At 52.7% G+C, this 25714-nt stretch overlaps 2 protein-coding genes across 2 annotated transcripts; both read right to left on the bottom strand.

Moving 5' to 3' along the window:
• Nucleotides 1-4702: 4702 nt before the first annotated feature.
• On the bottom strand, nt 4703-15199 carry TRIM11 (tripartite motif containing 11). The gene is made up of 6 exons (XM_079915809.1): nt 14019-15199; nt 11420-11515; nt 10847-11077; nt 9902-9924; nt 9715-9815; nt 4703-9142 (listed from the first exon to the last, which is right to left on the bottom strand). Exons 1-6 carry the CDS (start codon nt 14424-14426, stop codon nt 8595-8597), a joined length of 1407 nt encoding a protein of 468 aa, XP_079771935.1. The 5' UTR covers nt 14427-15199; the 3' UTR covers nt 4703-8594.
• Nucleotides 15200-15786: 587 nt separating this feature from the next.
• TRIM17 (tripartite motif containing 17) lies at nt 15787-20924 on the bottom strand (the record flags this gene model as incomplete). Its single annotated transcript, XM_079915819.1, is given in 7 exon segments — nt 15787-16345; nt 16674-16700; nt 16703-16794; nt 18479-18711; nt 19222-19290; nt 19294-19311; nt 20496-20924. Coding segments are annotated over 7 exon segments (1413 nt in total). The 3' UTR covers nt 15787-15800.
• Nucleotides 20925-25714: the final 4790 nt, after the last annotated feature.

The raw sequence follows: 25714 nt of genomic DNA, 5'->3' as shown, positions 1-25714 counted from the left end.
GACAAGAAATGATATATCTTTTAAAGTCACTGTACTAATATAATAGAAAATAAACAATAAAATAAAAAATATTACAAAGAGGGACATTTTATGATTAAAGGGCAATTAATTCATCAGAAAGATACAACAATTATAAACATATATGCACCTGAAATCAGAGCCTCAAAACCCATGAAGTAAAAGTTGTCAAAATTAAAGGAAGAAATAGACACTTCAAAAAAATAGCTTGAGATTTCAATAGCTCCCTCTCAATGATAGAATAATTAGAAAAAATCAGCAAGAATATAACAGACTTATAAGACACCATCAACCAACTTTAGAAAGCTGACATCCATAGTTTTTATTAGTGTCCTTAAGTTCCAGATTTGTCTATTTGGCCTCTGGGTGGGAAAAAACTCACTCTCCCTCCTGTGCTTCTCCTTTAACACTACTACCACACTCACAGCACTCTTCACACTAGATGTGTGTTTTCCCCCATCAAGCAATTGTGACATCAGCTGCGTGTCCTACAACTTAACTCAGTTCTGCTACTATCTACCTGGAGATAGTACCAGATTCCACAGGAGCTCAGTCCCACCTCAAATGCCAATCAAAAGTGGTGGGTGCCCAGGCTTCTCTCCAATTTGACTATGTTGATTTAAAAGAATATATGCACAACGTGAGAGTGGCAAGTTAAGTTTTATTTGGGGCAAAATGAGAACTGCAGCCCGGGAGACAGCATTTCAGATAACTCTGAGAAACTGCTCCAAGGAGGCGAGGGGAGGAGCTAGGATATAGACGAGTTTTGAAACAAAGAGCAGACAGTTGGGAACCTCAAAGTTGTTAAATAAAGAGAGCCAGATATCTCAAGTTAAGGAATTTAGTGCTTCTGTGTATGGGAAGATGCAAGTCTGGGCTCACTGAAGTCATTCCTTTGATACGCACCTCAGCTATCTGGGGCCAGTATTTTCACGTCCTGAGTTTCCACAGCGCTCACAGCAGGGAGTGGCTGCAGTCTGATGGCTGCTAGATGGCAGGTATTCTTTTCAGCCCAGAGTTTCCTCAGGCCTCACCAGCTCACGTTGGAGGGCTGCAATTATTGGTGACTGTGACATCCTTTGTTTATCGATATGGCAGGAAATATTCCATTTATAAATATTCCATTTATCAACTACAAATTGGAGGTTCCCATGACTTCCTCCCCCATGGATTCCATTATTTGCTAGAATAGCTCACAGAACTCAGGGAAACTATTTACTTACTGTTTACAGTTTATTATAAAAGGATATAATAAAGGCTATAGATGAACATCCAGATGGAAGAAATGTGTAGGGCAAGGTATGTGGGAAGAGGCACAGAGGTAGCATGCCCTCTCTTGGTCCAACACTCTCCCATCACCTCCATGTGTTTACTAACCCAGAAGCTCCCCAAACTCCATTCTATGGGGATTTTTATGGAGACTTCATCACGTAGGCATGATCAATTATTAAATCCATTTCCAGCCCCTCTCTCCTCTCTGAAATTGGGAGTGGAGCTGAAAATTCTCTGCTTCTAATCATGGTTTGGCCTTTCTGGTGACCAGCCCCCATCCAGGAGCCATCATGGAGCCCACCAAGAGTCACTTCACTAGAAAAAAATAAAAATGCTGCTATCACTCAGGACATTCCAAGGAATTTAGGAACGTGGTGTCAGGAGCCAGGGTCAAAGACCAAACATTAGAACAAAAGATGCTCATAGTGCTCTTATCACTTAAGAACTTACAAGGGTTTTTAGGAGCTCTGTGTAGGAACTGGGGGTGGAGACCAACATATATATTTTCCATTAGCTCACGGCATCCATTCATCACAGTGCCAATTGTACAGACTATATTTCTTATTTTCTGTATTTTTAATGCTCTGGCATTAGTATCCTGACTGACTGGGGTAAAGCTGCCCCTTCAAGGGCTAGTCAAGTTTTAGAGATAGCTAGGGCTCAATTGGGAGCACACCCTTCATATGCAAACTAACCAATCCAGAGCCCACATCACCAAACACCTCCTATATCTAATGCTCACATACTAAGCCAATATTTCCTTGCCCAAATCAACCCAGGGCCAGGTACCAGACAATGAGGGACAGCTTCTATGCCCCAAAGCCCACCAGAATTATTCAAACGAGTCAATCCTAAACTGTTTATTCTGTTCTGCTTCATCGTTCCCATAGAAACCCAAATAAAAGCTCTGGCTCTCTCCTCTCACTCCTTTCTGCCTCCTGACTAAAACTGGTCCTTCCCCATGTGGCCGTGTGTGGCATGGCGTGGCCCTGTGTGGCATGTCATGCCCCATTCTCTTGAGAAATATAAATGTAGTAAATTCTTCTTTCAAGGGTGTTGTTACTCAGTCACCTCCATAAATTAAAATCCCATGGGGGGACTTCCCTGGTGGTGCAGTGGTTAAGAATCTGCCTGCCAATGCAGGGGACATGTGTTCGAGCCCTGGTCCGGGAAGATTCCACATGCCACGGAGCAACTAAGCTCGTGCGCTGCAACTACTGAGCCTGCGTGCTGCAACTACTGAAGCCCACGCACCTAGAGCCCATGCTCCGCAACAAGAGAAGCCACCAAAATGCGAAGCCCACGCACTGCAACAAAGAGTAGCCCCCGCTCACCGCAACTAGAGAAAGCCCACGCACAGCAACGAAGACACAACGCAGCCAAAAAAAAAAAAAAAAATCCCACGGGTACAATTATTGATACAATAGAACACTCCACTGAACAGATGCAGAAAGCACATTCTTCTCAAGTGGACCTGGAACATTCTCCAGGACAGGGCTATAAAACAACTCACATCATACTAAGTATGTGTTCTGACCACAACAGAGTTTAATCAGAAGTCAACAATAGAAGGAAATTTGAGAAACTCACAAATATTTGGAAATTAAACAACACAATTACAAATAATCCATGTGTCAAAGAAGAAATCACAAATATAATTGGAAAGAGTTTTGAGCTGGATGAAAATGAAAACAGAATAACAAAAGTAATGGAACGCAGCTACAGCAGTGTGTAAAGGGAAATTTATAGCTGCAAATGCCTATGTTAGAACAGAATGATCTGAAATCAATAATTTAAGCTTCAACTTTAGAAAAAGAAGAGCAACCTGAGCCCAAAGAAGTGAAAAGAAGGAAATAATAAAGATGATGGTGGAAATCATTGAAATTTAAAAAAAATAGAAAAAATAGAGAATATCGAATGAAATCAAGTTGTTCTTTGAAAAGATAAAAATAATTTTGACAAAATGTTAGTTTTACTGACCAAGGGAAAAAAAAGCACAAACTGCCAAAATGAAAGAGGAAACATTATGACCAATTTTTAAATAATTAAAAGGATAATAAGGGAATACCTTGAACAACTTTATGTCAGAAAATTAGACAACTTAGATGAAATGGGCAAATTCCTAGAAAGACAAACATCGCTCAAGGTATGGAAAATCTGAACAGGCCCTAACAAATAAAGAAATCAAAATAGTAACTAAAAATGTTCCCAGAAAGAGAAGCCTAGAATCAGATGGCTTCCCTGGAGAATTCCACAAAACATTGAACAAGGAAACAACAGCAATCCTTCACAAACTCTTTCAGAAAACAATCGAGGAAACAGACACCACAAGAAAACTACAGACCAATATCCCTCCTAAGTATGGATGTAAAAATCCTGAACGAAACATTAGCAAATAGAATCCGGCAGCATATTAAAAAGAATCAGATGGGATTTATCCCAGGAATATAAGGTTGGTTTGACATCTGAAAATCAGTTATGTAGTACATAGAATAGAAATAGACAGGAGGGGTATTTCTGAGGTAATGGAAATGCTCTAATAATCGATTGTGGTGATGGATTTAGTAGAAATTGCACATTTGAAGCAGCTTAATTTTATGGTATGAAAATTACACCACAATAAGGTTGTTACAAAACATGAGTGATAGGAAGAGAAAGGTCTGGGCTGTGCAGGGTTCAGTGCAGGCGTCCTGGTCAGGGACGGGGCAGAGGGTCAGGCGCAGAGGGTCAGGCGGGCTCACAGGTGGCTCTGTGCCACCTCCGTCAGGAGGCGTGGGGTGCGAGACAGGGGAGGTGGGAGGATGCGGGGAACCGCAAGGGGAGCGTGGGGAGGAGCACACAGACCTCGGTACTCAGAGGTGTATGGAGGTGCGGCATGCGGGACGTGGGGGACAGGACCGCAGCGGGGATGTGAGGACGAAGGAAGGTCCTGCAGGGCATGGAGAGGCAGAAGGCGCAGGGGACGTGAAGGATGTGTGGGGCGCAATGGGGGAGCGTGGAGGGACATGGGATGGACATGGAGGAGTGCTAGGCGCGAACAGTACCGGGGGTGGGGGTGGGGTTGCGGGCAGGAAGGGCACACTGAGGGGGCAGGGGTCGAGGAGGGCACGGCCTCCATGAGGGAGCGCAGGAGCTTGGGGACTCAAGGGGTTCCGGGGGTGTGCATGGGGTGCGGGGCGTCAGGAAGCAGCCAGCAGTCGCACGCACCGCAGATAGGACTGGGTAGTCCTAGACCCTCGCAGCTCCAGGCGCCCGGGTGCAGGTGGTGCGGATACTACCTGAGGTGCCCTCAGAACCACCAGCTGGGATGTAGTTCTCAGGACTTTCGGATACTGGGGTCACTGCTGCGGTAGGGCAGGCGCGGCTGAAAACAGGGGTGCAGGGCGTGAAGTCTCGCCCTGCAGGCCGCCGGCCAGGCTCCACTCTGGGAATGATTCCAGCGTGTGCCAAGAGTGACAGGGCGCACAGTGCACATTGCTCGACCAGGAAGTTAATGAAAATCACTGAATTCTACATTTGCAAACCAGTGAGGTTGGGGGTATGAAAATTAGGCAGTAAAGTTTTTTAAAAACTCAGTTCTGTTCCAGAAGACTTAGCCCTCCTCTCCTGTTGTCTCAGGTGTGAAGTGGGATGTTACCACACAGACTTGCTATTAGATGTGATGAGTTAATGTGGAGGAAACAAGTGAAAAAGGACCCTTTGTCATTTAACCCAATCTTGTGGATACATTACATGCCCAGGAGAGGTACAGATGGGGAAGCGAAAGAGACTGACAGAGACTGACCACAGACATAGACCCAGGACTGCTGTTTTTATTTTTCAAACATTCTATTGATCACAGTTACTAATGCCTTAAGTATTGTAGTAGCCACTGCCTCCTCCTTCTGAGGTCTCTGTCGTGCCATCCTGAGTAATTGCTTTCTAAGCACTGATCAACCCAGAATGATTTTTATCTTCACAGCTTCTTTCCTGTCTCCCCGTTGGTCTGCTGGCTGAGTCACCTAGGGGGAGAGGTTCTGGGCATTTAAAAACTTGGTAGGCAATACTTATGGTTGTTTTGGAAGCCCCAGGAATGGCTGACCACATTCTGCACTGCCCTGGCTTAATCTACATCAATCCAGCTTTATTTTCCTCCGGAATGCTTATCAACTACCCAAGTAGGAGTTCACCAATGAATAATAGCGTATGAGCTCAGCTGCTGGTAGTGTAGGAGATCAACTGCTAGTGTAAGTCATCTGTTGCTAGCACAGGGGTCACCAACCGCCAGCACTGACTGCCAACGCAAGAGCTCCCCTAGTGGCCAGTGTAGGAGTTCACCTAATGCCAGTGTAGATCATCTACTACCAGTGTAGGGGCTCACCCGCTGTAGGAGAGATATGTCATAGATTGTTACCCGTCACTCACAAACGTATCAGGGCACCTGCAGGAGCTTGCATGTTCATTGTGGTCTCTCTGGACCTAGAACACTGGGTGGTACCCTGGGGATGCAGAAGTCAGCAGGAGTAACCTTTGTAAAGTTGAAAATCAGTCTGTTTGCCAACAGGTATCACTGAAGCTCATTTTTTTTCTCTCTCGACTGGTGGACGGTAGCAGCATGTCACCCCAAAACACCTCATTTGGCATAAAGGTTATGTAACCAAGCAGGACCCTACGAGGCTTTCCTGGGACAGACCCTTCCCCCATATCCTCTGATATCTGATGCACATTTCCTGAGTTTTTACAAATGCTAAAACCACCACCAAATGGAAGAAATTAACTACTTGATGATCACGATCCCCCAGACCTACTGGAGCCTTAGGTTGATACTGTTAACCACCCTGTTACCTCACCATCAGCCAATCAGAGAATTGTGCAGGAGCTGATCACATACCCTGAGATTCCCCCCCTCCCTCACCCGGCCTTTAAAAATGCCTTGCTGAAACCCTTCAGGGGGAGTTCGGGGTTTTAGAGCCACCCATCCTCCTTGTATTGGCGCCTTTACAATAAATGCTGCATTTTCCTTCATCACAACCCGGTGTTAGTGGATTGGATTTGCTGCACATGGTCGAGCAGACCCAAGTTTGGTTTGGTAACAATTATTTTGAGCTGGAGGTGTTGAGAAGCAAATACAAGCTCCCTGCCTTTCCCCATCTATCTAAAAGCAGGACACACATCTACAGAGGTATTCCTGTCCCCTCTCCACAAGAAAGATTTGGAGACAATTCTAATCTCATCAGTTTGGAGATGGTACGGGGCTGGGGGGGGCGGGGGGCAGGATCTACATATAACAAACCTTACTAACTAGCATTAGGTACCATTAGTTTACCTGCTCGTTTTAGGACCTTGGAAGCCTAAAACTGCTTTCCCTGTCATTTCTGCATAAACATTGTTCTTTGTTGAAGATGCTGTCTAAGCCAGAGATCTAAGCTGCTGCTCTCAGTTACTCATTTTCCTGGGGTTTCTCCTATGCATGCCTGAGGTATACGTGTCAATAAACGTCTTTGTTTTTCTCTTGTTTAGCTCTATTACAGGGTCTCAGCCAAGAACTCAGAAGGGTTGAGGGCAAATGATTTTTCCTCCCTTACCCTTGTGTCCAGCTTTGTTCTAAAGCCACAGCCAGAGGCATCTTGGTGTCCTCGGGGCAGTTGTGTGCTCACTTATTAAACTCACGAGGCTGCCCCACAGGCTAGGTTTCCAGTGGCCATTGTGGAAGTCCCAAACCTTAAAGTCCAAATCTTGCTGCAGGCAGCAACCAAACACTATGCTCAGATTCTCAACAGGAAGTGAAGCAGCGTTCCTTGGGAAATCATATGGGAATAATTCCCCAGCCAAAAACATGGCCAGACTCCTGACTCAACTGAGAAAATACCTCCCCCTGTGTACATAATTTGAAGGAACTGTTGTTCAAGATATTCAAAAGTGGTGTATACATAGTAACAATAACAAAAAAGCCCAAGAATGGGAGAATGAGTAAATAATCCAGTAAATGAAATAGTACTGGCTATTGAACACAGAGGAACATGGAAAATGTTTATCAGGTTATCTGAAAAAAAGGGGAAAAATGCCCACAGTCCCTGCATGAAATGAACACACGTGTTGAGCCAAAGAACATCGAGACCATACCTGGGAGTTGCTGTGCTTGTGTGGGCAGCAGCTGCATCCCCGACTTTACCAGTGAGCATCTTGTTTCTGTAACCCCTCCCAGAGGGTGGGCCCTCTGGAGGATTTCCCCACCCCCCAACCTTAAAGATAAGGGGACTACAGACAACTGTTAATTTATTTACTGTGAGAATGGTCCTTACAATTAATAAAAATCTAGGGGTGCAGAGACGCCGCATCACACCTTCTTGAGAAAGATGAAGAAGCGTCAAAACTTAAAGCAAAAGCGAACCCTGGACTTTGTAAGCCAGGGCTCTCTGTGGCCTCCCCCGCTCCCCCAGGCAGGAGACTCTGGGTTCTGAGTTCAGGGACCATGCCACGGGCCACTGAAGAGGCATTTGAGAGGGCAACGCCAGCTTGCTCTTCTCAGTGCCGCTCAGATGGAAACAGTGAGGGGTCATTTCTGAGCCTCACACTCACCTCCAGGCCCTCAGACCTCCCAGAACTGAACCTCTACACTGGGAACCAGGGAAGAAGCTTTTTCCAGAGGCCCTGAGTGGGCCACGTTCAGGGGGATTTGAGGGCATCTGTGTGTCCTAGTTAATCAACCACTGTATTCAGTGACTTGCTCCCAGTTCCCTCCCTGTGGCCTTTCCCACATCACCTGTCACCTGAGGACTCTACTGCACCCCAGTTAATCTGAGGCAACTACATCCAGACACCCGCCCCCGCCACCAGTTTAGACCAGACCCCAAGACAGGCTGGTGGGCTTGGAGCCACCCCTTGGCCAGCAGTCTCACAAGACAGCAGCTTTCTCGAGGTGTGGCCCCAGGGTTTGAGGGGGTGCTCAGACTGCAGCCTGAGAGTTCTGCAGGCCCTGGCGTCTCACCCCAGACTGAGGCTGGGTGGGGCAGGTTGGTGAGGCTCCTGGAACCAGAGCTACCAGGGCCCTAGGCTCAGGGCTCTGCAAAGGACTGTGTGTGATGCACTGGTGAATGGGGTCTCAGCATCTGATGACCTTGCAGAGTCCCCCGAGGCAGGACAGCCCAGCCCGCACAGACTCACATGGCTTCCTGGGAGTGGCAGTGACAGAGTTCAGTTTGCTACACGTATCCGAGTGGCATTATGAGTGTTTTCCACAGCTCAGAGGACAAGCACCCTCTTCTCAGGTTTTTCAAGTGTCTCGCAGACTCGGAAGGCAGGACAAGGGGCTATGAGAGGCCTGCTCACTGGGGAGCCAGCATGTCCCCAGGCCCACCTTTCGGCCTGCAGATGGTCATAGGGGTTGGGCTGCTGGACAGAGGTGAGAAGAGGGCCCGCAGGGTCCCCGAGAAGGGCGTCTCAGGAAAGGTATACAAGAGCGACCCATCGTTGGCACTGTAGAAGGACAGATGTCCAGCCTCGTAGTCCAGAAAGATGCCCACGCGCCGGGGTGGGTCTCGGAGAGGGGCAAAAGCCCGCTCGGAGGAGTTGTAGTAGCTCCCGAGGAACACCAGGATCCAGAACCCGTTACCAGCGAACAGCTCGCCCTTCTCCTTGCGGTTGGCGTTCTCTCTGCAGACGCCCAGGGCCCAGCTGGCCCGCTCCCCGACCTCCACCTCCCAGTAGTGGCGGCCCGAGGTCAAGGGCTCCCGGCCCAGCACACAAGGCCCGGGGTCGAACCGCTCAGGGCTGTCGGGCAGGGCCTGCCGCAGGTCCCCCCGCCGCACGCTCCTCCTGTCCTCTGATAGTACCAGCTCAGGGTTGGCGGTGTCAGGATCCAGGGTCATGTCCCCTGCAGACAGAACAGTGGTCAACCCTCGAAGCTGTCTGCCCCAGACCCATACAACCTTGCAGTTTGTGACTGCCCACAAACTGACCACGCCCCTTCTCACTTGAAAAGATGCCCTAACCACTTCCAGTTGTATCTTGGAACGTTCTAGAAAGCAGTCCGTGCTTCCTTGTGATTCATGCCCCTTAGAGCACAGAAGGAAACCCTGAGTGCTTTCCGTGTCCATTCTTTTAGTCCCCAGAGAGAAGTGTGTGTGTGTGTTCTAGGGCAGCTTTCATCCCAGACTCCACAAACCTGGGGTCCACATGGGGCCTCTGGCACCTGAATGACCCTAGGAAGGTGTTCCCACCTCTATTTTCCCTAAATGCAACAGTGAAAAGCTTGGACCTGGCCTTCCCTTAGCTGCTATCTTCTGCCCGATAGCCCTGATCCCTCCTAGTTTCTCATCCATGAACTGGGAGCCTGCATGTTGTTCCTACCACAGACCCCAGCCCACCAGCAAAAGCTCAGGACTGGCACCTCCTCTGGTCTGGAGACAGCGCGTGGGATCCCCCCGGCCTCTGCACAACACTCACCTCGGAACCTCCGCAAGGCCTCCACCAGCCCTGGGACCCTGCACACCGTCCTCATCTCCATGGGCACCACCTCGGGAGGCTGCAGCTTCACGTCCTGGACTCTGGAGGGGCAGTGGAGGTGTCACCCCTGCGGTGGGCCCACCTTGAACCCTGCCCACCCTCCCTGGGGAGAGTCCGAAGCTCCTACCTGCGCAGGGTGTCCCTGATATCCTGTGGGAGAGACACACACTGCGTCAGCACCCATCCCCCAGGTGAAGGGCATGAAATGCAGCCAGGCCAGCTGACACCACTCCCACACCGGGACATCTCAGCTGAGACGCCAAACTGCATTTCACATAAACCTGTGGTTCTTATCTCAACCCATCCTCCTGGGCCAACCCGTCCTCCTTCCAGAACCTCTGCTTCCTGCAGCTTCTCCAGCAACATTCACTCATCCTTGAGGGCTGCTCCCTCACCTCCTAGCTGCCTGCCTAGCCCTCCCACCGCTTTACTGACCATAGCCCACTTCTGCTGACTTCCCTCAATCCCCGCCACACACTTGTCCGGGATTCTTCCTGCTTCCCAGGCTTAAGATCACCTGATGGCTCAGCAAAGGCCAAAGGACTAAATTTTAGCCCCAGGATGGCAACTGGGAGCCTCTTACTGGTCCCTGAAAGCCCACTCAGCTCTGAGGCTCCAACGAGGGTCACCTCCCACAGGAAGCCCCCTGGGCTGCACATGCAGGATCCTTGGCTCCCACCTGCGGGCACAAATTGCAGGGGCCAGGAGCTGAGCAGATTCTCAGGGGTAGCACTGGGCCCATGCAGGAATCCCTATGGGAGACCTGTTGGCTTTTCCTCTCAGCACAGTGGGCCCAAACCTTCAGAGAGCTGGGTGGTGACCCACTGGCCTGTCCCCATTAGGGCTCCCAGACAAGCGCTAACAGCAGTTCGTTCAGTTCAGCAGTGGTGTCCACTCCCTGTGTTTCATAGGAAGGAGACCAGCTGGTGAGGACCTGAGAGGTCCAGTCAAGCACCAGTCAGTCAGCCTGCTTTGCACAAAGCTTCCTCCACTTTCCTGCTCTCCATTCCCATGCCTGGCCTTCCCTTGACACCCCCCACATGCCCACCCCCAGGAATGGGTGCCAGCTCACCTGCAACAGCCCCAGTGCTGGTAGCTGGCAGCGCCCCTCCAGCTCAGTGATGAGCTCGGCCAGCTGGGCGCTCTGCTGTCCGAGCCGGGCCGCGCTCTCCCGCAAGGGGGGCAGCACCTCCAGCTCTTCCTCCTCCAGCCTCTGCAGCAGCCGCTGCTCCTCCTCCACAAGCAGACGGCGCAGCCTCTCAAACTCTGTCAGCACATTCTGCCGCTGGGTCTCCACCATCTTCTGTGGGGGTCGGGGAGGACAGCTGAGGGCCTAGGACCTGGAGCCACCTTAACCCCCAATCCGGGGTCCCCCACGTCCATCCCTTCCTGACCCCAAACCCACCACTTGGGCCCTCATACCCATCCCTCCCTGATCCCCAAACCAATATACCCAGGGCCCCACATGCCTGGTCCTCCCTGACCCCCACTCCCAACCCCCAAACCCACCCTGAGGTGGGTTATACATGGGGTCTGGGGCAGGGGTGCTGCCCAGAAGCATGAGGCTGAATGTGAACAGTGGCGTCCTGCGGTGGCGGCCCTCATGCCCCCTGCCCCCACCCACATTGGGTGCCTGGCCACCTGCCTGCCACAAGGAGCAGGTCTCCTCCGCCTGGGCCTGGAACAGCAGTGCATCCTCCATTTGCTTCCGCAGATGCTCCAGGGACTTCTCCAACTTGCCCTACAGGGAGGTGAGCCCAGAGTGACCCCGGCCAGGCCAGGCCTCCAGGCTGGGCCTTATACCTGCTCCCACCTGCCCAACCCCAGCTAAGCCTGAACTACTGGCAGGGACTAGTTGTGGAAAACTGGGCCTGGGACATGACAGGTGGAGCAAACTCAAATTTGCCAGGAGATCCCTCCCACCACTGCCCTAACCAGCTACTTCCCCTTGCCTGAATGTCCTTTCTTCTGTTGTTCCCACCCCTCCCGAATCTCAGGGCAACCTTCCCACAACCCAGCTTCTCACTGCATCACCACCTTCTTTCTTCCAAACCCCTTCGTGTCTCTCTGCCTGAACTGGGCTTGCTGGGTTTCAGCTAACTGCAACGAGCCACAGGATGGGCACATTTGTATCCGGCTCCTTGGTCCTGATTTCAGGCCTATGCCTAACATTTACTTCAACCCACACTTCAACCCTGTTTACGACACACTTGGCACCTGGGAAAGCCAGGAGGCCCGAGATGCAGGAGGATCTGAAGGACCATCACAAGAGTGACAGCAGCGCTGGCGGGGATTCCACTGTTCCCTCCATCCATGTTCTAGATGCTCCAGGGCCCTGGGAGGTGGCGCTGTATAGAGCCAGCACTCCCAGGCTGTGCAAATACCAGCCACAGCCCACGGATGGCAGGTAAGAGCAGTTTGCTGGGGCATCTTCTCCAGCATGAAGACCAAGTAAGCACCAATACAGTGAAGGGTCACGCCATCCCAACCCACGCCACTATGGCATCAAGATTATTTAGAGCGGAGGTGACTGAGAAACAGCAGATGCAGGAAGAGCTCTCTGCTCTCCTCCCTTTTGCCGAAACGCAGGGCATAAGTTTTCCATGAGAACGATTCCTACCCAGTACCAGGAAGGGGAACAGTCACCACCCAGAGACAAGTTGTTGACACTGAGATGAGTCTACCTACACAAACCTTAGTCAAATAACCCTGATGTTCCATTACTTCCCCTCAATATACTTCCTTGCTCCTTTCCCACAATTTATTGGCCCTAGAAGCCCAAATCCCCCTTCTAGTTGCTTGTCTAGTTGCTTTTCCACAATTTATCATCCTTTGTTAAAATGGACTATAAGCCTGTGAGTTTCTCACTTTTCTGTGAAACCCTTGTGCCATGTACAATTTAAAAGACTATTAAAAGTATATGTCCCTTCACCTGTTGATCTCTTTTGTCACTTTAATTTGCAAGCCTGTCATAGAACATGACACTGTAGAAGAAAACACTTTTCCTCCCGTATGATAGACAGGATTAAGTGCCACCACATGAGACTTTATCAGGTCAGCTGGGACAGGCCTCTAGAGAGCTGCTGGTCATTCTCTGCTCTTTTGGTCACTTTCCACACCCTGATTGGGGTCCTCAGTGACAGAAGTGCAAATCTGCTAGACTGATGTAAGGAGGGGGTGTTCCTGTATGCACGCTATACCTCAAAGTGAGAAGAAAACCACAAGAATTGTGTCAGGACAAGCCCAGTGATGCGGATCAGGTCTAGGTTTATTGTTGTCCCAGAGGCTTGCTCTATGATAGTGACAGAGTACTGATTCTAACGTTGACTAAAGCATGTACTTGACGCACCTCAGCAGAGAGACACTACTGGCCATAAAGCAAAATGCAAACCACAGTCAAAAAGTTTGAAAGATGCCACCCGTGTACCTAATACCTTCGGTTTCAGAAGCAAACCCACCCGCAGGAATGTAGTAGGCAGCTGGCCAGGTGAGCCAGGTTAAGTGTTTGCCCTGAGGCTCTTAGCAGAGAAAGGAGTGCTGGTGTTCGTTTGGATTTTAAGGAAATGCATTTCCAGAACAGAGAAACAAGGCATCTCAGCCTGGGCTCAAAGCAGGGCTGAGCCCTGGCTTGTCAGCTGGCAGAGTATCCTACTGGGAAAGCCTGGTGGGCCCTGGCGTCCGCCTCCTGGGGCAATGGCTCTGTCCCTGCATTGATCCCTGCCTGGGGCTCTGCAGCGGCTTCCTGGCTGCCTTCCCATCTCTTCTCACCAGAACTTCAGGACTGGCGTCGGCCCCACGGCCCTGGCCTGCCCTGCCCACAACCCTCTGAAGGCTCAGTCCTCATCCGTGCACGTCCACCTGGGACCAGCCACCTCTGAGGCTCCCTTCCCACTTTCTCCTCTCCCGGCTCCATCCCTGCCAAAGGTCAGTCAAACCTGCCCAGTCCCCGCCCCAGGCAGCCCTCCCACCGGTTCTGTGGGACCTAGACTTCAGAAAGCACGCCCCCTCCCCACGACCAGGTCCCCAGGCCAGCGCCTCGCTGGTGGGCGGTGCCCCAGTCCCTCTAGGGTGCCGTTTGGGACAGGCTACACCCCCCTACACACCCCCGAGACCCGGACCAGGTTGGGACCCGAGCCCACAACCTGGGCCAGGATGGGGCCCCCAACCCCCCCAGGCCCAAGCCACGTCCCCGCAACCCGCAGCGACGCCCTGCTAGGCCGTGCTCCGCCTGGACCTGCCCACACCTTGAGATCGTCAGCCGCGTCCTGCAGCGGACGCACTCGGTGCGTCCAGTGCTCCCCTGAGCGCTCGCAGGCCGCGCACAGCAGGCGCAGCTCGTCGCCGCAGAAGGCGGCCAGTGGCTCGCGGTGCACGGCGCACACGCCCTGTGGGACGGGCGACGGAGGGTGCAGGCGCCGCGCCATCTCGGCCATCTTGGCGAGCGGTCGGTTGGGTCGCAGGTTCCTCTGCGGGGACAGCTCGCGGCACTCGGGGCACGCGTACGGGCCCTCGGGCTGGCCCCAGCAGCGCCGGATGCACTCGCGGCAGAAGTTGTGGCCGCAGTCGGTCATCACCGGATCCGTAAAGTAGTCGAGGCAGATGGCGCAGGTGGCCTCCTCTTGGAGGTTGGTGGACAGGTCCGGGGCGGCCATGGCACCGGTGGAACGGAGGAGGGCAGTGTGGTCCGCCGGGTCGGGCGGTGGCCGGCCGCTGCCGGGACTATGGGGAGCGCGCAAGGACGCGGGGTCTCCGGGGACGCGAGATGCAGGGCACCAGGGGACTCGGGAGCTTCGGAGCGCAAGGGCTCCGGGGTCCAAGGCTGCGCGACTCCTGGGATGCGGAATATACGGCTCCGGGACTGCAGAGGCTCCGAGAACGTAGGGCCTAGGAATACCGTACGCAGGGAGGAAGAGGAGTCGAAGCGGGGACGGAAGCAGGAAGCAGCTGGGGTTTTTTTGTTTTTTCCTTTGGAGCAACCCACTTTAGCTCCGGATTGGCCGTGGCCTGTCACGCGGCCCGCGGGCCGGACAGAATTGGAGGTTGCTCACCCGCTGACCTTGCGTCGCCGCCGCCGCCTGCGCTGCTGCCTCTGGGCTGTTGCGGTGTTGCACGGTCTGGCCTCTCCGTCGGGCCTGGGGAAAGGTGGGGTGCAGGGGCCGGGGCCAGCGGGGTGCCCCGCACGGTCACTGGGCTGTCCGCGAAGCGCAGAGACTGCGAGGACAAGGGCAAGCTGAGGCTGTGTCGTGGGCCCCAAATCGTTCCCCGTGCGCTCCTGGGTGTCTTCGCGCGTCCCCGGGCTGGGAACGGTCAGAACTTACTGGGTGACGGGCTTGGCCCGCAGGGACTTTGGCCTTGTTGGGGTACGAGTACATTGACCAGAATTCTAGGTTTCTGGCAGCTGTTATCTGGCTGTTAATGCGTCTGCAGCGGCGGGGCTCAGGGGGAGGTGGTGGGGTGGGCGGTGGAGAGGGAGTGAAAAGAAAGGACCCTCTCTGATCCTCACTCTGAATTTTGCCCCTGCAACTTCCCTGGGTAGAAGGGATGGAGGTGGGGAGCTCTGAGGCTTTTAGGATTTCAGCTTGAAAAATCTCTTCACTTTTTCATTTTCCCCCTGTGAAGGACCCAAATATGGAATTTGTGGAGGACAAAGAAGGTAGATATTTGAGGACTCGGCTGTACATATAAAAACCTGAACCATGGAGGAGCCAATGAATGGCAGCATCTCAAGTGGAGAGTGAGGGACATGGCTAAAGAACACTGCACTACACTGTGCCTGGTACAGATGTTTTTAGAAACTGACCCACTATGGAAGTTTTCTTTTCTATGAAGCATCTGTAAATATAGCCTCTTAATGTTTAACTGCTTTAATCATGATTATATTTCCGCTTTGTGAAACCACCCTGCACGGCCGATGGCTCTCAAATGCCTCGTGCCAGATAAGCTGGGCAGGTGGGCCTTGCTGAGCTGGACCACATCACCTTCTGGAGAAACCAGGGCTGCCCAGGCTCCCCCTTCTTGCGCCGCTGTCACTTCACCCATAGGGTCACTGTAGAGATGACCATCTTGCCCGATTTGGGGGCCCCAAGGCAGAAGAAGGGTTGCAGGGGGCCAGAGAAGGCGGGCTGGGAGTAGGTATGTGGGTGGGACCCATTGTTCACATTGTAGAATGACACGTCTGTGGCCTCGAAATCCAGGAAGATGCCCATGTGGCTGGGGGGCTCAGTCAGCGTGACGGGTGTCAGGGCAGACGTGGCAGGTGCATACCTCTTTCCCTTGCATAGCTGCACCACCCAGAACCCATTTTCTGGGTACTTGGGGACCCTGCCCCTCCGGCTCACGTTGTCCCAGCACACGCCCAGGACCCACAGTGCATCACCAGTGAGGTTCATGCCCACCTCCCAGTAGTGCCTCCCTGAGGAGAAGGTCTCTTGGCCCACTGCGCAGGGGTAGGCTAGGAACCTGTCCTTGCCATGGGGTGTGCCGTCCATCGGGGTGCTCAGGTAGCGCCTCTGGCGGCTCTCATATAAGAGGAGGTAGGGGTATGCCGTGGAGGGGTCGGGCACCACATCCTCTGGAGACGGGCCCGGAGTGGAGGGGAGAGAGGGACCTTTCACGGTCAGGGTGGGGAGGGTGAGGCCCTAGCAGGGGCCAAATAATCCCGCATTCATCCTAACCCCCACCCAGGCCTCCCTTTGGCTGAGTTCAGCTGTGAACCTGGGGTTGCTGCATGATCCCGTACCCCAACTGTGGATATTGGTGGTGCCAAGGAGATGGGGCTGGGGAACCATTTGAGCATTAGGTCGTGTGGTTGAGACCCACTCCCCGTTGGTGGCCCTTGCCTTGAGTGGCTAGGAGCAGGGTGGGGCACTGCCAAGAGCACCTGGGCCCCCACTACTTACCTTGGAAGCTCTTGAGCACCTCTATCTGCCCGGCACCCTACAGATGGTCTTCAGCATGGTGGGGGTGGTCTCTGGGTACTGCACGCTCAGGCTGTTCTTCCTCCAGTGGACACAGGTCTCACTGTCCCCTCTGGCCCCACTTGCAGTCCTCCTTGCACCCATCACCTCCTCCACCGCAGGTGGCTACGTACCTGCCCAGGAGGTCCTTCACATCCTTCAAAAGACACAGAAGGAGGAAGAGAGATTGGCAAGGTCTCATTAGGGATCTGTGGAGCTGAGCACCCTGTGTCGACATTTGGCCAGTATGGGCTAGAAGGGCTTTATGATGTTTTCCCATGGCCCTGTTTGCAGTTCCCAGAGTGTAACGCTGTCTTTTGGCTGTACACAGTAAGGTATCTGACTTACCCAAGCCTCCTGCTACCCATCACAATGAATGAGGACACAGGGAAGCTGTCCTGCTCATGATGGACCATGAAGGCATGGGAGACCAAATGGTGTTTTCACCCTGTGGGCCTTGGGCCTTGAGTGGGTCAGGAGTCAGTTTAGTGGGTTGCAAACAGCTTGCTCTTTTTTTTTTTTGCGGTACGCGGGCCTCTCACTGTTGTGGCCTCTCCTGTTGCGGAGCACAGGCTCCGGACGCGCAGGCTCAGCGGCCATGGCTCACGGGCCTAGCCGCTCCGTGGCATGTGGGATCTTCCTGGACCGGGGCACGAACCCATGTCCCCTGCATCAGCAGGCGGACTCTCAACCACTGCGCCACCACGGAAGCCCACAGCTTGCTCTTTGATAGAAGACAAAGTATTTCCCCAAAGGTAGAGCGAGTGTATAGTATTGTCTACACCAGGACACTTATTGGGGACAAAACCCACAGGATGCCAGGATAACAGGCATAAAACTAGATTGACCCAGGCACACTGGGAGATACAGGTACCCTGCATGTGGCATTTGCTTCGCTTGTGTAAACACATTCCTGTGAATGTGTGTATAATGGCTCACAGTGTGAAATGTATTTTTTTGCTATGGATTCCATCACTCTGCACACTTGATGAGCCAGTTACCCACTTTTTGGCCAACATAATTGCCCCTTCCAGGGCCTCGGTGTGCAGGCCTATCCCTGGCAGGCCAGCTGCACCTTCTCCCCATTTCCATAGCTGGCAGGTGTGATCATGTGACTTGCTCTTGCCTGAGAAGTTACGGGCACCTGTCTGGGCCAGTGTGTCTGTGCCCTGCATCACTGTGGACAACAGCTGCCCTCAGGCCACATCCCTAGGCTATGAAGGGGATGAACACAGGTCTCTAGGATTGGAGCCTGTCATAGACTGAATTGGCCCCTCCCGAAATTCATCTGTCGTGGAGCCCTAACCCCCAGCACCTCAGCATGTGACTGTATTTGGAGATAGGGTCTTAAAGATGTGATTAAGATAATATCAGGTCATTAAGGTGGGCTGTAATCCAATCTGATGATGTCCTTATAAGAAGAAGCTATCAGGGCACAGACACAGAGGGACGACCATGTGAGGACACAGGGAGAAGATGGCTGTCTATAAGCCAAGGAGAGAAGCCTCAGGAGAAACCAGCTCTGCCCACTTGAGCTCAGACTTCCAGCCTCCAGGAATGTGAACAATAAATGTCTGTTGTTTAAACCACCCAGTCTGTGGTATTTGTTATGCAGCCTGAGCTGACTGAGACAGAGCCTTTCCCATGGGCCTGAATCTGTTGCCACAGGTCAGCCCACCCTAACCACACCTGAGCCAGAGCTCATGCCCCCACCCCCCACCTCCAGCCAGGTGAACAGGTGTGCCCACCTCACCTGCAGCATCTGGAGCGGTGTGCACTCATTCCTGTCCTCCAGCTGCAGTAGCAGCATCTTCAAGGAGTGACTCTGCTGGTCCAGTGAGGCCATGCTCTTCTGCAGCTTTGCCACTGTCTCCTCCTCCTCCTCCTTCAGAGCCTGGAGGAGGCGCCGCTTCTCCATCAGGAGGAGGCCCATCTTCTCAAACTCAACCACGATGCGCTCCCTCCGCTCCTTCACCTTCTTCTGTGGTGGTAGTGGTGGGGGTCCTACGTGAGGTACCGCTCAGGGCCCCACCACCCCAAGTGCCTGCTTTCAGACCCCACCCACCAACCAAACCCACCAGCTTGGAAGGGCTGCTCTGGGGACAATGGCACATCTCTGAATGCCAGTGACCCACAGAAAACCAGCAAACCTGGCAGGCCAGGGGCCACACAGAGGCCCCCTGCACTGTCACTGTAGCATAATTTTACTCTGAGCCCCAAATGGCAACTTCCAAGCACCCGTGTGCCCTTGCTCCCCGCATCTCTGAAATGGCCAGTCTGTGCTGAGGGCACTGTTCTCAGTCCTGGTTTGGCAGGAATTCTGTGACCTGGGAAATCACTGCCTGTCTGGGGTCCCACGTTCACATCCACACGGGACAGTGATTCCTACCTCAAGGGGTTCCACAGGTTCAGGAGACCCTGTGGATGCTTTGGGGCCTGGCTGGGCCTTCCCCACCCTGCTCAGCTGCTGAGCGTGGTCCCCAGCACCTACCTGCCATTCGGCCAAGGTCTGTTCCTCCTTGGCTTGCAGCTTCCCGGTCTTCATCATTTCCTCTCGCAGCTATCCCATGTTCTCCTCCAACTGTGGGGCGCCCAAACCATGGGATTTGGGGTCAGTGGGCCCCCTGCATGCCCCACATCTAGATGGTGCCCTCTGAAGCTACACCCACCCCAAAGACCATCCTGATGGGGTGAAGGGGATGGAAATACGCCACCTCAAAATCTGCCCCTTTGGCATGAGGACTATTTTGAGCAGGAGGCAACTGAGAACAGATGCAGAAAGATGCCTTCCAGGGGCTCCCATTACCTGAGCAAAAGCACCTTGCTGGGAATGTTTTATGCCCACGAAGAAGGTGGAAGGTTGGTGTTAAGATGGACCTGCACTAATAACCCTTACCTTCCTTTGATTTCCCCCTATATATTTACTTTCTGCTATGCTCTGAATGTTTGTGTCCCTCTCCACCAAATTCATATATTGAAGCCTTAACCCACGATGTGATGGTAGAGGTGGGGCCTTTGGGAGGTGATGAGGTCATGAGGGTGGAGCCCACATGAATGAGATTAGTGCCATTATAAAAGGGACCCCAGAGAGCTCCCTTGCCCCTTCTTCCATGTGAGGACACAGTGAGAAGTTGGCCATGTATGAACCAGGAAGGGGCTCTCACCTGACTGTGCTGGTGCCCTGATCTTGGGCTTCCAGCCTCCAACTGTGAGCAATAAATTTCTGCTTATGAGCCACCCAGTCTGTGGTATTCTGTTACAGCAGCCCAAGCAGACTGAGACACTTTCCCCATAGTCTGCCACCCTTGGGAGGCTGAAACCTTTGCCTTTGTCTTGTTGCTTTTCTCCAAATGTATTATTCTTTGTTAAGATTCTAGATAAGCCCAAGTTCTAACTGACCCTTTTTTACTGTTGCTACAGTTTCTCCCGAGTGACTCGCATCACACGCATGTGTTAGTAAACGGTTTGCCTTTCTCTTTGATTTGTCTTTGCTCAATCTAATTGATGGGCCCCCAGCCAAAGAGCCTCAAGTAGGTGGAGGAGAAAGGCTCCCCTCCTCTTACCTAACAGAGGGTTGCCTGGCCTCCCCACACAGATGGCTGCACAAAGACCAGGGAATGTGGACAGGCCCATGTGGGGACTTTGTCAGTCTGGACTCCGGCATAATCAGAGGTGACACCACGATGGCCTGGCCACCAGCCTGTTTTGTCGTGGGAGTGTGGGGACACTTGGACCTCCCTGCCCTGGCCCCCAGCCCAGGCCCACCTCGTATTCCTGCACAGCCTCCTCAATAGGGACCACCCTGTGGGGCCGGTGTTCCTGGGACTCCCTGCAGATGACACAGATGGGACTCTGGTCGTCCTCACAAAAGAGTTTGAGCAGCTCCTGGTGCACCTGGCACAGGTGCCTGCTCTGTAGGCTGGGGTGCTGCCCCGCCATCTCGGCCACCTTGGTCAGCAGACGGTGGGGCCACAGGTTCCTCTGGGGGGATAGCTTGCGGCACTCGGGGCAGGGAAAGGAGCCCTTACACTTTTTCCTCGTTTTCTGGCCTTTGGCCTTCTCCCAGGTCAGCCGGATGCACTCTCGGCAGAAATTGTGACTGCAGCTGGTCATCACGGGGTCTGTGAGGTAGTCGAGACAGATGGAGCAAGTGGCCTCCTCCTGCAATTTTCTGGCAAGTTCCACAGCGTCCATGGCTCCTGGGGAAGGAACGGAGTGTCCTGCCACATCCTCTGTCTGGAGCTCTGTCTGGGCTCTCCACAGTACTCTCTCAGCATCCTTTTGCAGATGGAGTCTGAACACGGGGTTGTTAGGGTACCCTGACTTATCTTCAGTAAGAGGCACAAATGCCTCCCTGGAAGCTGACAAAGACCCTCTCCTTCACCAAACCCCAGTCAGCTTCCGCTGAGCTGTAGGCCTGTCTTTAGCCGGCCCCACCCAGTTTCAGCGAGAATTTCACAGTACTCCCACCATAATATCTGATCTAGTTCCTCATTCCCACCTTTAATGAACACATGTCCTTGACCCTCCTTGGGCAAGAATCCTGTTAGGCCAGTTTAGCAAGAAGCCCCCTCCTCATGGCGCCTCTTAGTGATTTTCCATCACTGAACCCCATCACCCTGCTCCTTGGCTACGGATCCCCAGCTGTCTTGGCTACAATCAGAGATGACCCCCCATCTCCCTCTGCAATTGCAATAGTCTTAAATAACGTCTTGCGTACGGTTTTAACAAGCATCATGTTTCTCTTTAACAGAACACCTGCAGAACTAAGGAAAAAGGGAGTTTTAGAGGAACAACACTCTCTCTTCCATTAGGGAGCGGGGTTGACGAAGGTTCTCTCTTTAACCAAACTCTAGCTCAGCCTCCCTGAACTTTCCAGCCAGGCCTTGGGCTTCCATGTTTGTCTCTGCATTGTTCGAGTTTAGCAAGAATCCCACTAGGTGGGTTTAACCAGACACACACCCCCACCCCTGCTACTAAGACGTGTCCTCTTAGTAATTTCCCATAACTTACCCCCAACCTACTCCTTGGCTATACCTCCCCACTGGCCCATGCTGTATTCAGAACTGAGCTTCACATGGGGTTCTACATAGAACCCCAGGTTCTATGCTGATCTCTTTCTTCCTATTTCAATAGTCCTGAATAAAATCTGTTTTTACCCCTCTAAGTACCATCCAGCTCTGGTTTTCCTTGACAAGGTGCTGTGCAGAAAAGACAAAGGAAGGCTACTGCGTGCAGACATGCACACAAACACACGTACACATGTATGCACGCATGTTCACACACAGGCACACATACACAAAAGCACATGCAGAGGCACCTACACACGTGTACACACTTGAACACACAAACACACATATACACACACACTCTGGGGCTGGAATACCCATGACCTTATCCAGTGGAGATCCAAATCTTCCCCTGTGCACTGCACTGGGTAGTTGTTAGGGCTGAGTTAGAGACTGGATTTGAAAACATCGTTTCTGAATTACAAGCACCATCCAGATCCCTTTTGTACAATCTGAAACGATGGCGGCTGGATTCCGCAGATTCGTGAGTCCCTGACATTGGCTCACTTTGCCTGGAGCTGTCTCTGTGAAGAGCCTTTGGGGTCAGTCTCTCTGCTTTCAGCTGCCCTTAGGCCCAACTGCTGCCCACCCAACAGAAGCTGGGTGACAGTAGGGCAGTCTGGTGGGCTGGGGCTCAAGCTCCGGCTCAGGTTTTGGGGGAAGTTATCCAAGGGCTCTGGGTCAGTGACGGTGGACGGGCCTCCTTGGACCCCAGAATGTTCCTCTGTAAATGTGGGGCTAAAATAGTTGGCTCCTCCCAAGTTACAACCACCTTCAAAGCTGGGACGGCCAGTCTACTAAGGGCAGGGGGTGCACGGGGTCCCAACCTGAGCCTCAGCGCCCACAGGGTGACCACCTGCCTGCTCCCTCAAGGGGCTGGTACTCACGGGGGAAAGGGGTGCACGCTGCACCTCGCCTGGATCCCCCAGCCACGCGTGCAAACGCGGCCCAGGAAAGCCTGCGTTTGCGCGATGGAGACCATCCGGGCGGGAATGCAAGGGCGCCAGGGCTGTGGGGCTTTGTGGCGGCAGCAGGAGCCGGGGGCGGGGCCCGTTATCAGGGTGCGGGGCGGGGAGTTTTACCTTGGCGAGAGGTTGTCAGCAGCCTGGGGATGGAGGCAGGATCCTCCTGATGCGCTAGGAGCCGGCACAGAGGTGGGGATGGGGAGGGAGAGGGAGCAGGGCAGGGGGTTTGGTAGCCAAGAGGGGAGGGAAGAGGTAGATGAGGATGGGAGCCTTGTCCGTGGTGGGGGCGAAGACCGGTGGGGAGGCAGGGGGCGGATCCCGTGTTGGCAGGGACGTGAGGACGGAAGAGGCAGCAGGGCTCAGGCACCCCTTTGGGGAAGATGAAGGTGGTCGCTGGTCCGTAGGAGGCCCCAGGTCTCCCGCAGCTCCCGCAGCTCCGCTCTCCCCGCTCAGGCGTGGCTGGCTGAGGTGTGTTTCTTGTTTCTTTAACGTCTCTAGGATGGAGTCTGGTGGTTCAAGGTTCTGCCCTGTGTGTGCCAGGGCAGTGAATGGGGGTGGGGGCCAGGCAGCTTGTTGAATGAAGGAATACTGGTTGCTAATTCGAATTCCCTGGAAGTTCCTGAACCTCCTCTGCATGTAAGGTGATTCTGGGCTGATGATTTCTTTCAATTTAGAAAATAGAATCACAGAATTTTTAAAACATTTCTTTCTCTGTCCTTTTCAAATGTGTGTACATCTTTTTACGGGCTAAATAAGCCTCTTGGCCCATCTCACATATCAGGAATGATTCAAGGACCCAGGAGCATGCCTGAAATGTAATCATTTCCCAGAGGCCTGGGAGGAGATGGGCCTAACTTGCCATCTGACTTCAAATCACCTTTGATCATAATTGTAGGAGAAAATTAGCAACATTACTGTGAAGACATGAAAGTAATAGGTTGTATCCACTTAGCCATAGAAAAGGGTGAGGTTCCCTTCCAGCTCTGAAGTCCCTTTAGCTATTGCTTGTGATCAGCGTCATGTTCTGATTGAATGCTCATTCGATAACAAAAAAATTTTTTTTTCTCTTCTCTCTTTATGGAGAGGTTTTCTGGGTTGGGAGCAGATTTTGTTGTGTATTATATTTCCCCAACATTAATGTGCAGCAAAAGTAGAGAACTAATGGTGATCAGATTCAGACTCACGTCTTTGCCGAGGATATCGTGTACAGGTGTGGGTGTGGTTGCAGGTACTGCAGAAGCAAAGTTTTGAAGAACTGGAAAGACCGTTAAACCTGCAACAGGGCTGGAGAGCCTTTGGTCACTGTTGAGAATTTGAGGCAGGGAGAGTGTGGATTATGGCCCAGCATCATCTGTGCAGCTTGTTGGAGGCCCAGCGGGGAGGCTGCTGGTCCCTTATGAGCTTCTACTACTGGCCGTGACACCATGCCACTTGCTCAGAAGGACACATGGACCCAAATGGTCCAGGTCATAGCATAGAGCATGCATCCTCCCAGAGGCAGCTTCTTCCCCACAACACCCCCTATTCTCTTTCCAACGTGGAAGTCAATGGAAACAACCCAAATGAGAGCGAGCAGAGGGTGTTTATTCATAGCTCTCTGCAGCAAGGGAGATGGCCACCGTCCCTTGGCAGCAATTCAGAGACAATCAGTGGGGTGCGAGAACTTCCTTGTGGAAAAAGAGAAGGTTTCATCTTTGCCCTGATGGAGGTTGTGGGTCTGGGGAACTGGAGCAGCTGACTAGCAGTGGAGTGTCCTGGACTGTCGCTAGAGATAGCAGTCTGATGTCCCACAAGTCTGACTGGCAGCAGACTGGCTTCCTGGGCTGGTTCATGTAGAGCGTATTTTGGTTTCCTGGACAGGTTTACTATAGACTGAATGTGTGCCCCTAAAATTCATATGTTGAAACCTAGCCCCTGGGAGGTGGGGCCTTTGGGAGGTTGATTAGGTCAGGAGGGTGGAGCCCTCATCAATGGGATTAGTGCCTTTATAAGAGAGACCCCAGAGAGCTCCTTTGCCCCTTCTATCAGGTAAGGACACAGCAAGAAGATGGTTGTCTGTAAACCAGGAAGCAGGCCCTCCCTAGACACCGAATCTGTTGGTACCTTGATCTTGGATTCCATCTTCCAGAACTGTGAGAAATAAAGGTCTGTGGCTTATTAGACAGCCTGTCATGGTATTTTGTTACAGCAGTCAGAGCAGATTAAGACAAGACTGCTGCACGTTGTGGGTCAGAGTTCTGTTTTTATATATGATCTGACCGATGTTTTTATGTTCAGTCTCCAACTGGTGTGAAGCTGCTGTTAGATCAGGGCTTGTCTGACCGGGGGAGAGACCATCTTCTCAGCCCAGTGGTTTCCAGAGGAATATTTTGAGACCACACGTGGGGCAGTGGTTTCCTGCCCACCCTGAAGCTGTCCTTGGTGGTCCCCTCACCCTTCCTGTGTGGAGAGCTCGGCCTGGCAGGAGAGCTAGCTGCAGAGAATCAGCTCAGGCTGTGGTGCCTGGAGACAGTAGAGGAAGGCCATGGATCCGAGCAGAAGTTGGATGAAAAACCAGTGGGTAAGGCTAAGGAGTACTTGTGTTAGGGAACCATTAACTGAAACCACCTGCCCTGGCCAGGCAGCATAATAACTGCTTGCATGAGTTATCTCACAACACAAGGTCCCCAAAAGGAACACGGAACTAATAAGCTACTGCCAGCCAGAAGGATTCGGGAGGGGACAGAAGAAGGGAGGAGACACCAGCCCATAACATGTCCTGCCAACCTCCCAGAAATCACGTTGGAATCCATCTTGGCTGAGAGATGTGTGCACCACCAGGAAGGACCCTGAGTCAGACCAAATATGGGCACAAGCAAGATGATTGGCCAGAGACAACCCGGAAAGCTAACTCCATTACCATAAAACCTGAGCCTGCGAGCCTTGTGGCAGAGCAGTTCTCTTGTGTTCT

This window comes from Stenella coeruleoalba (genome assembly GCF_951394435.1).
Source record: "Stenella coeruleoalba genome assembly, chromosome: 3".
In the NCBI taxonomy this organism is placed as follows: Eukaryota; Metazoa; Chordata; class Mammalia; order Artiodactyla; family Delphinidae; genus Stenella; species Stenella coeruleoalba.
The sequence above is the reverse complement of the archived record's forward strand: the minus strand, read 5'-3'. Positions and strand labels throughout refer to the sequence as shown.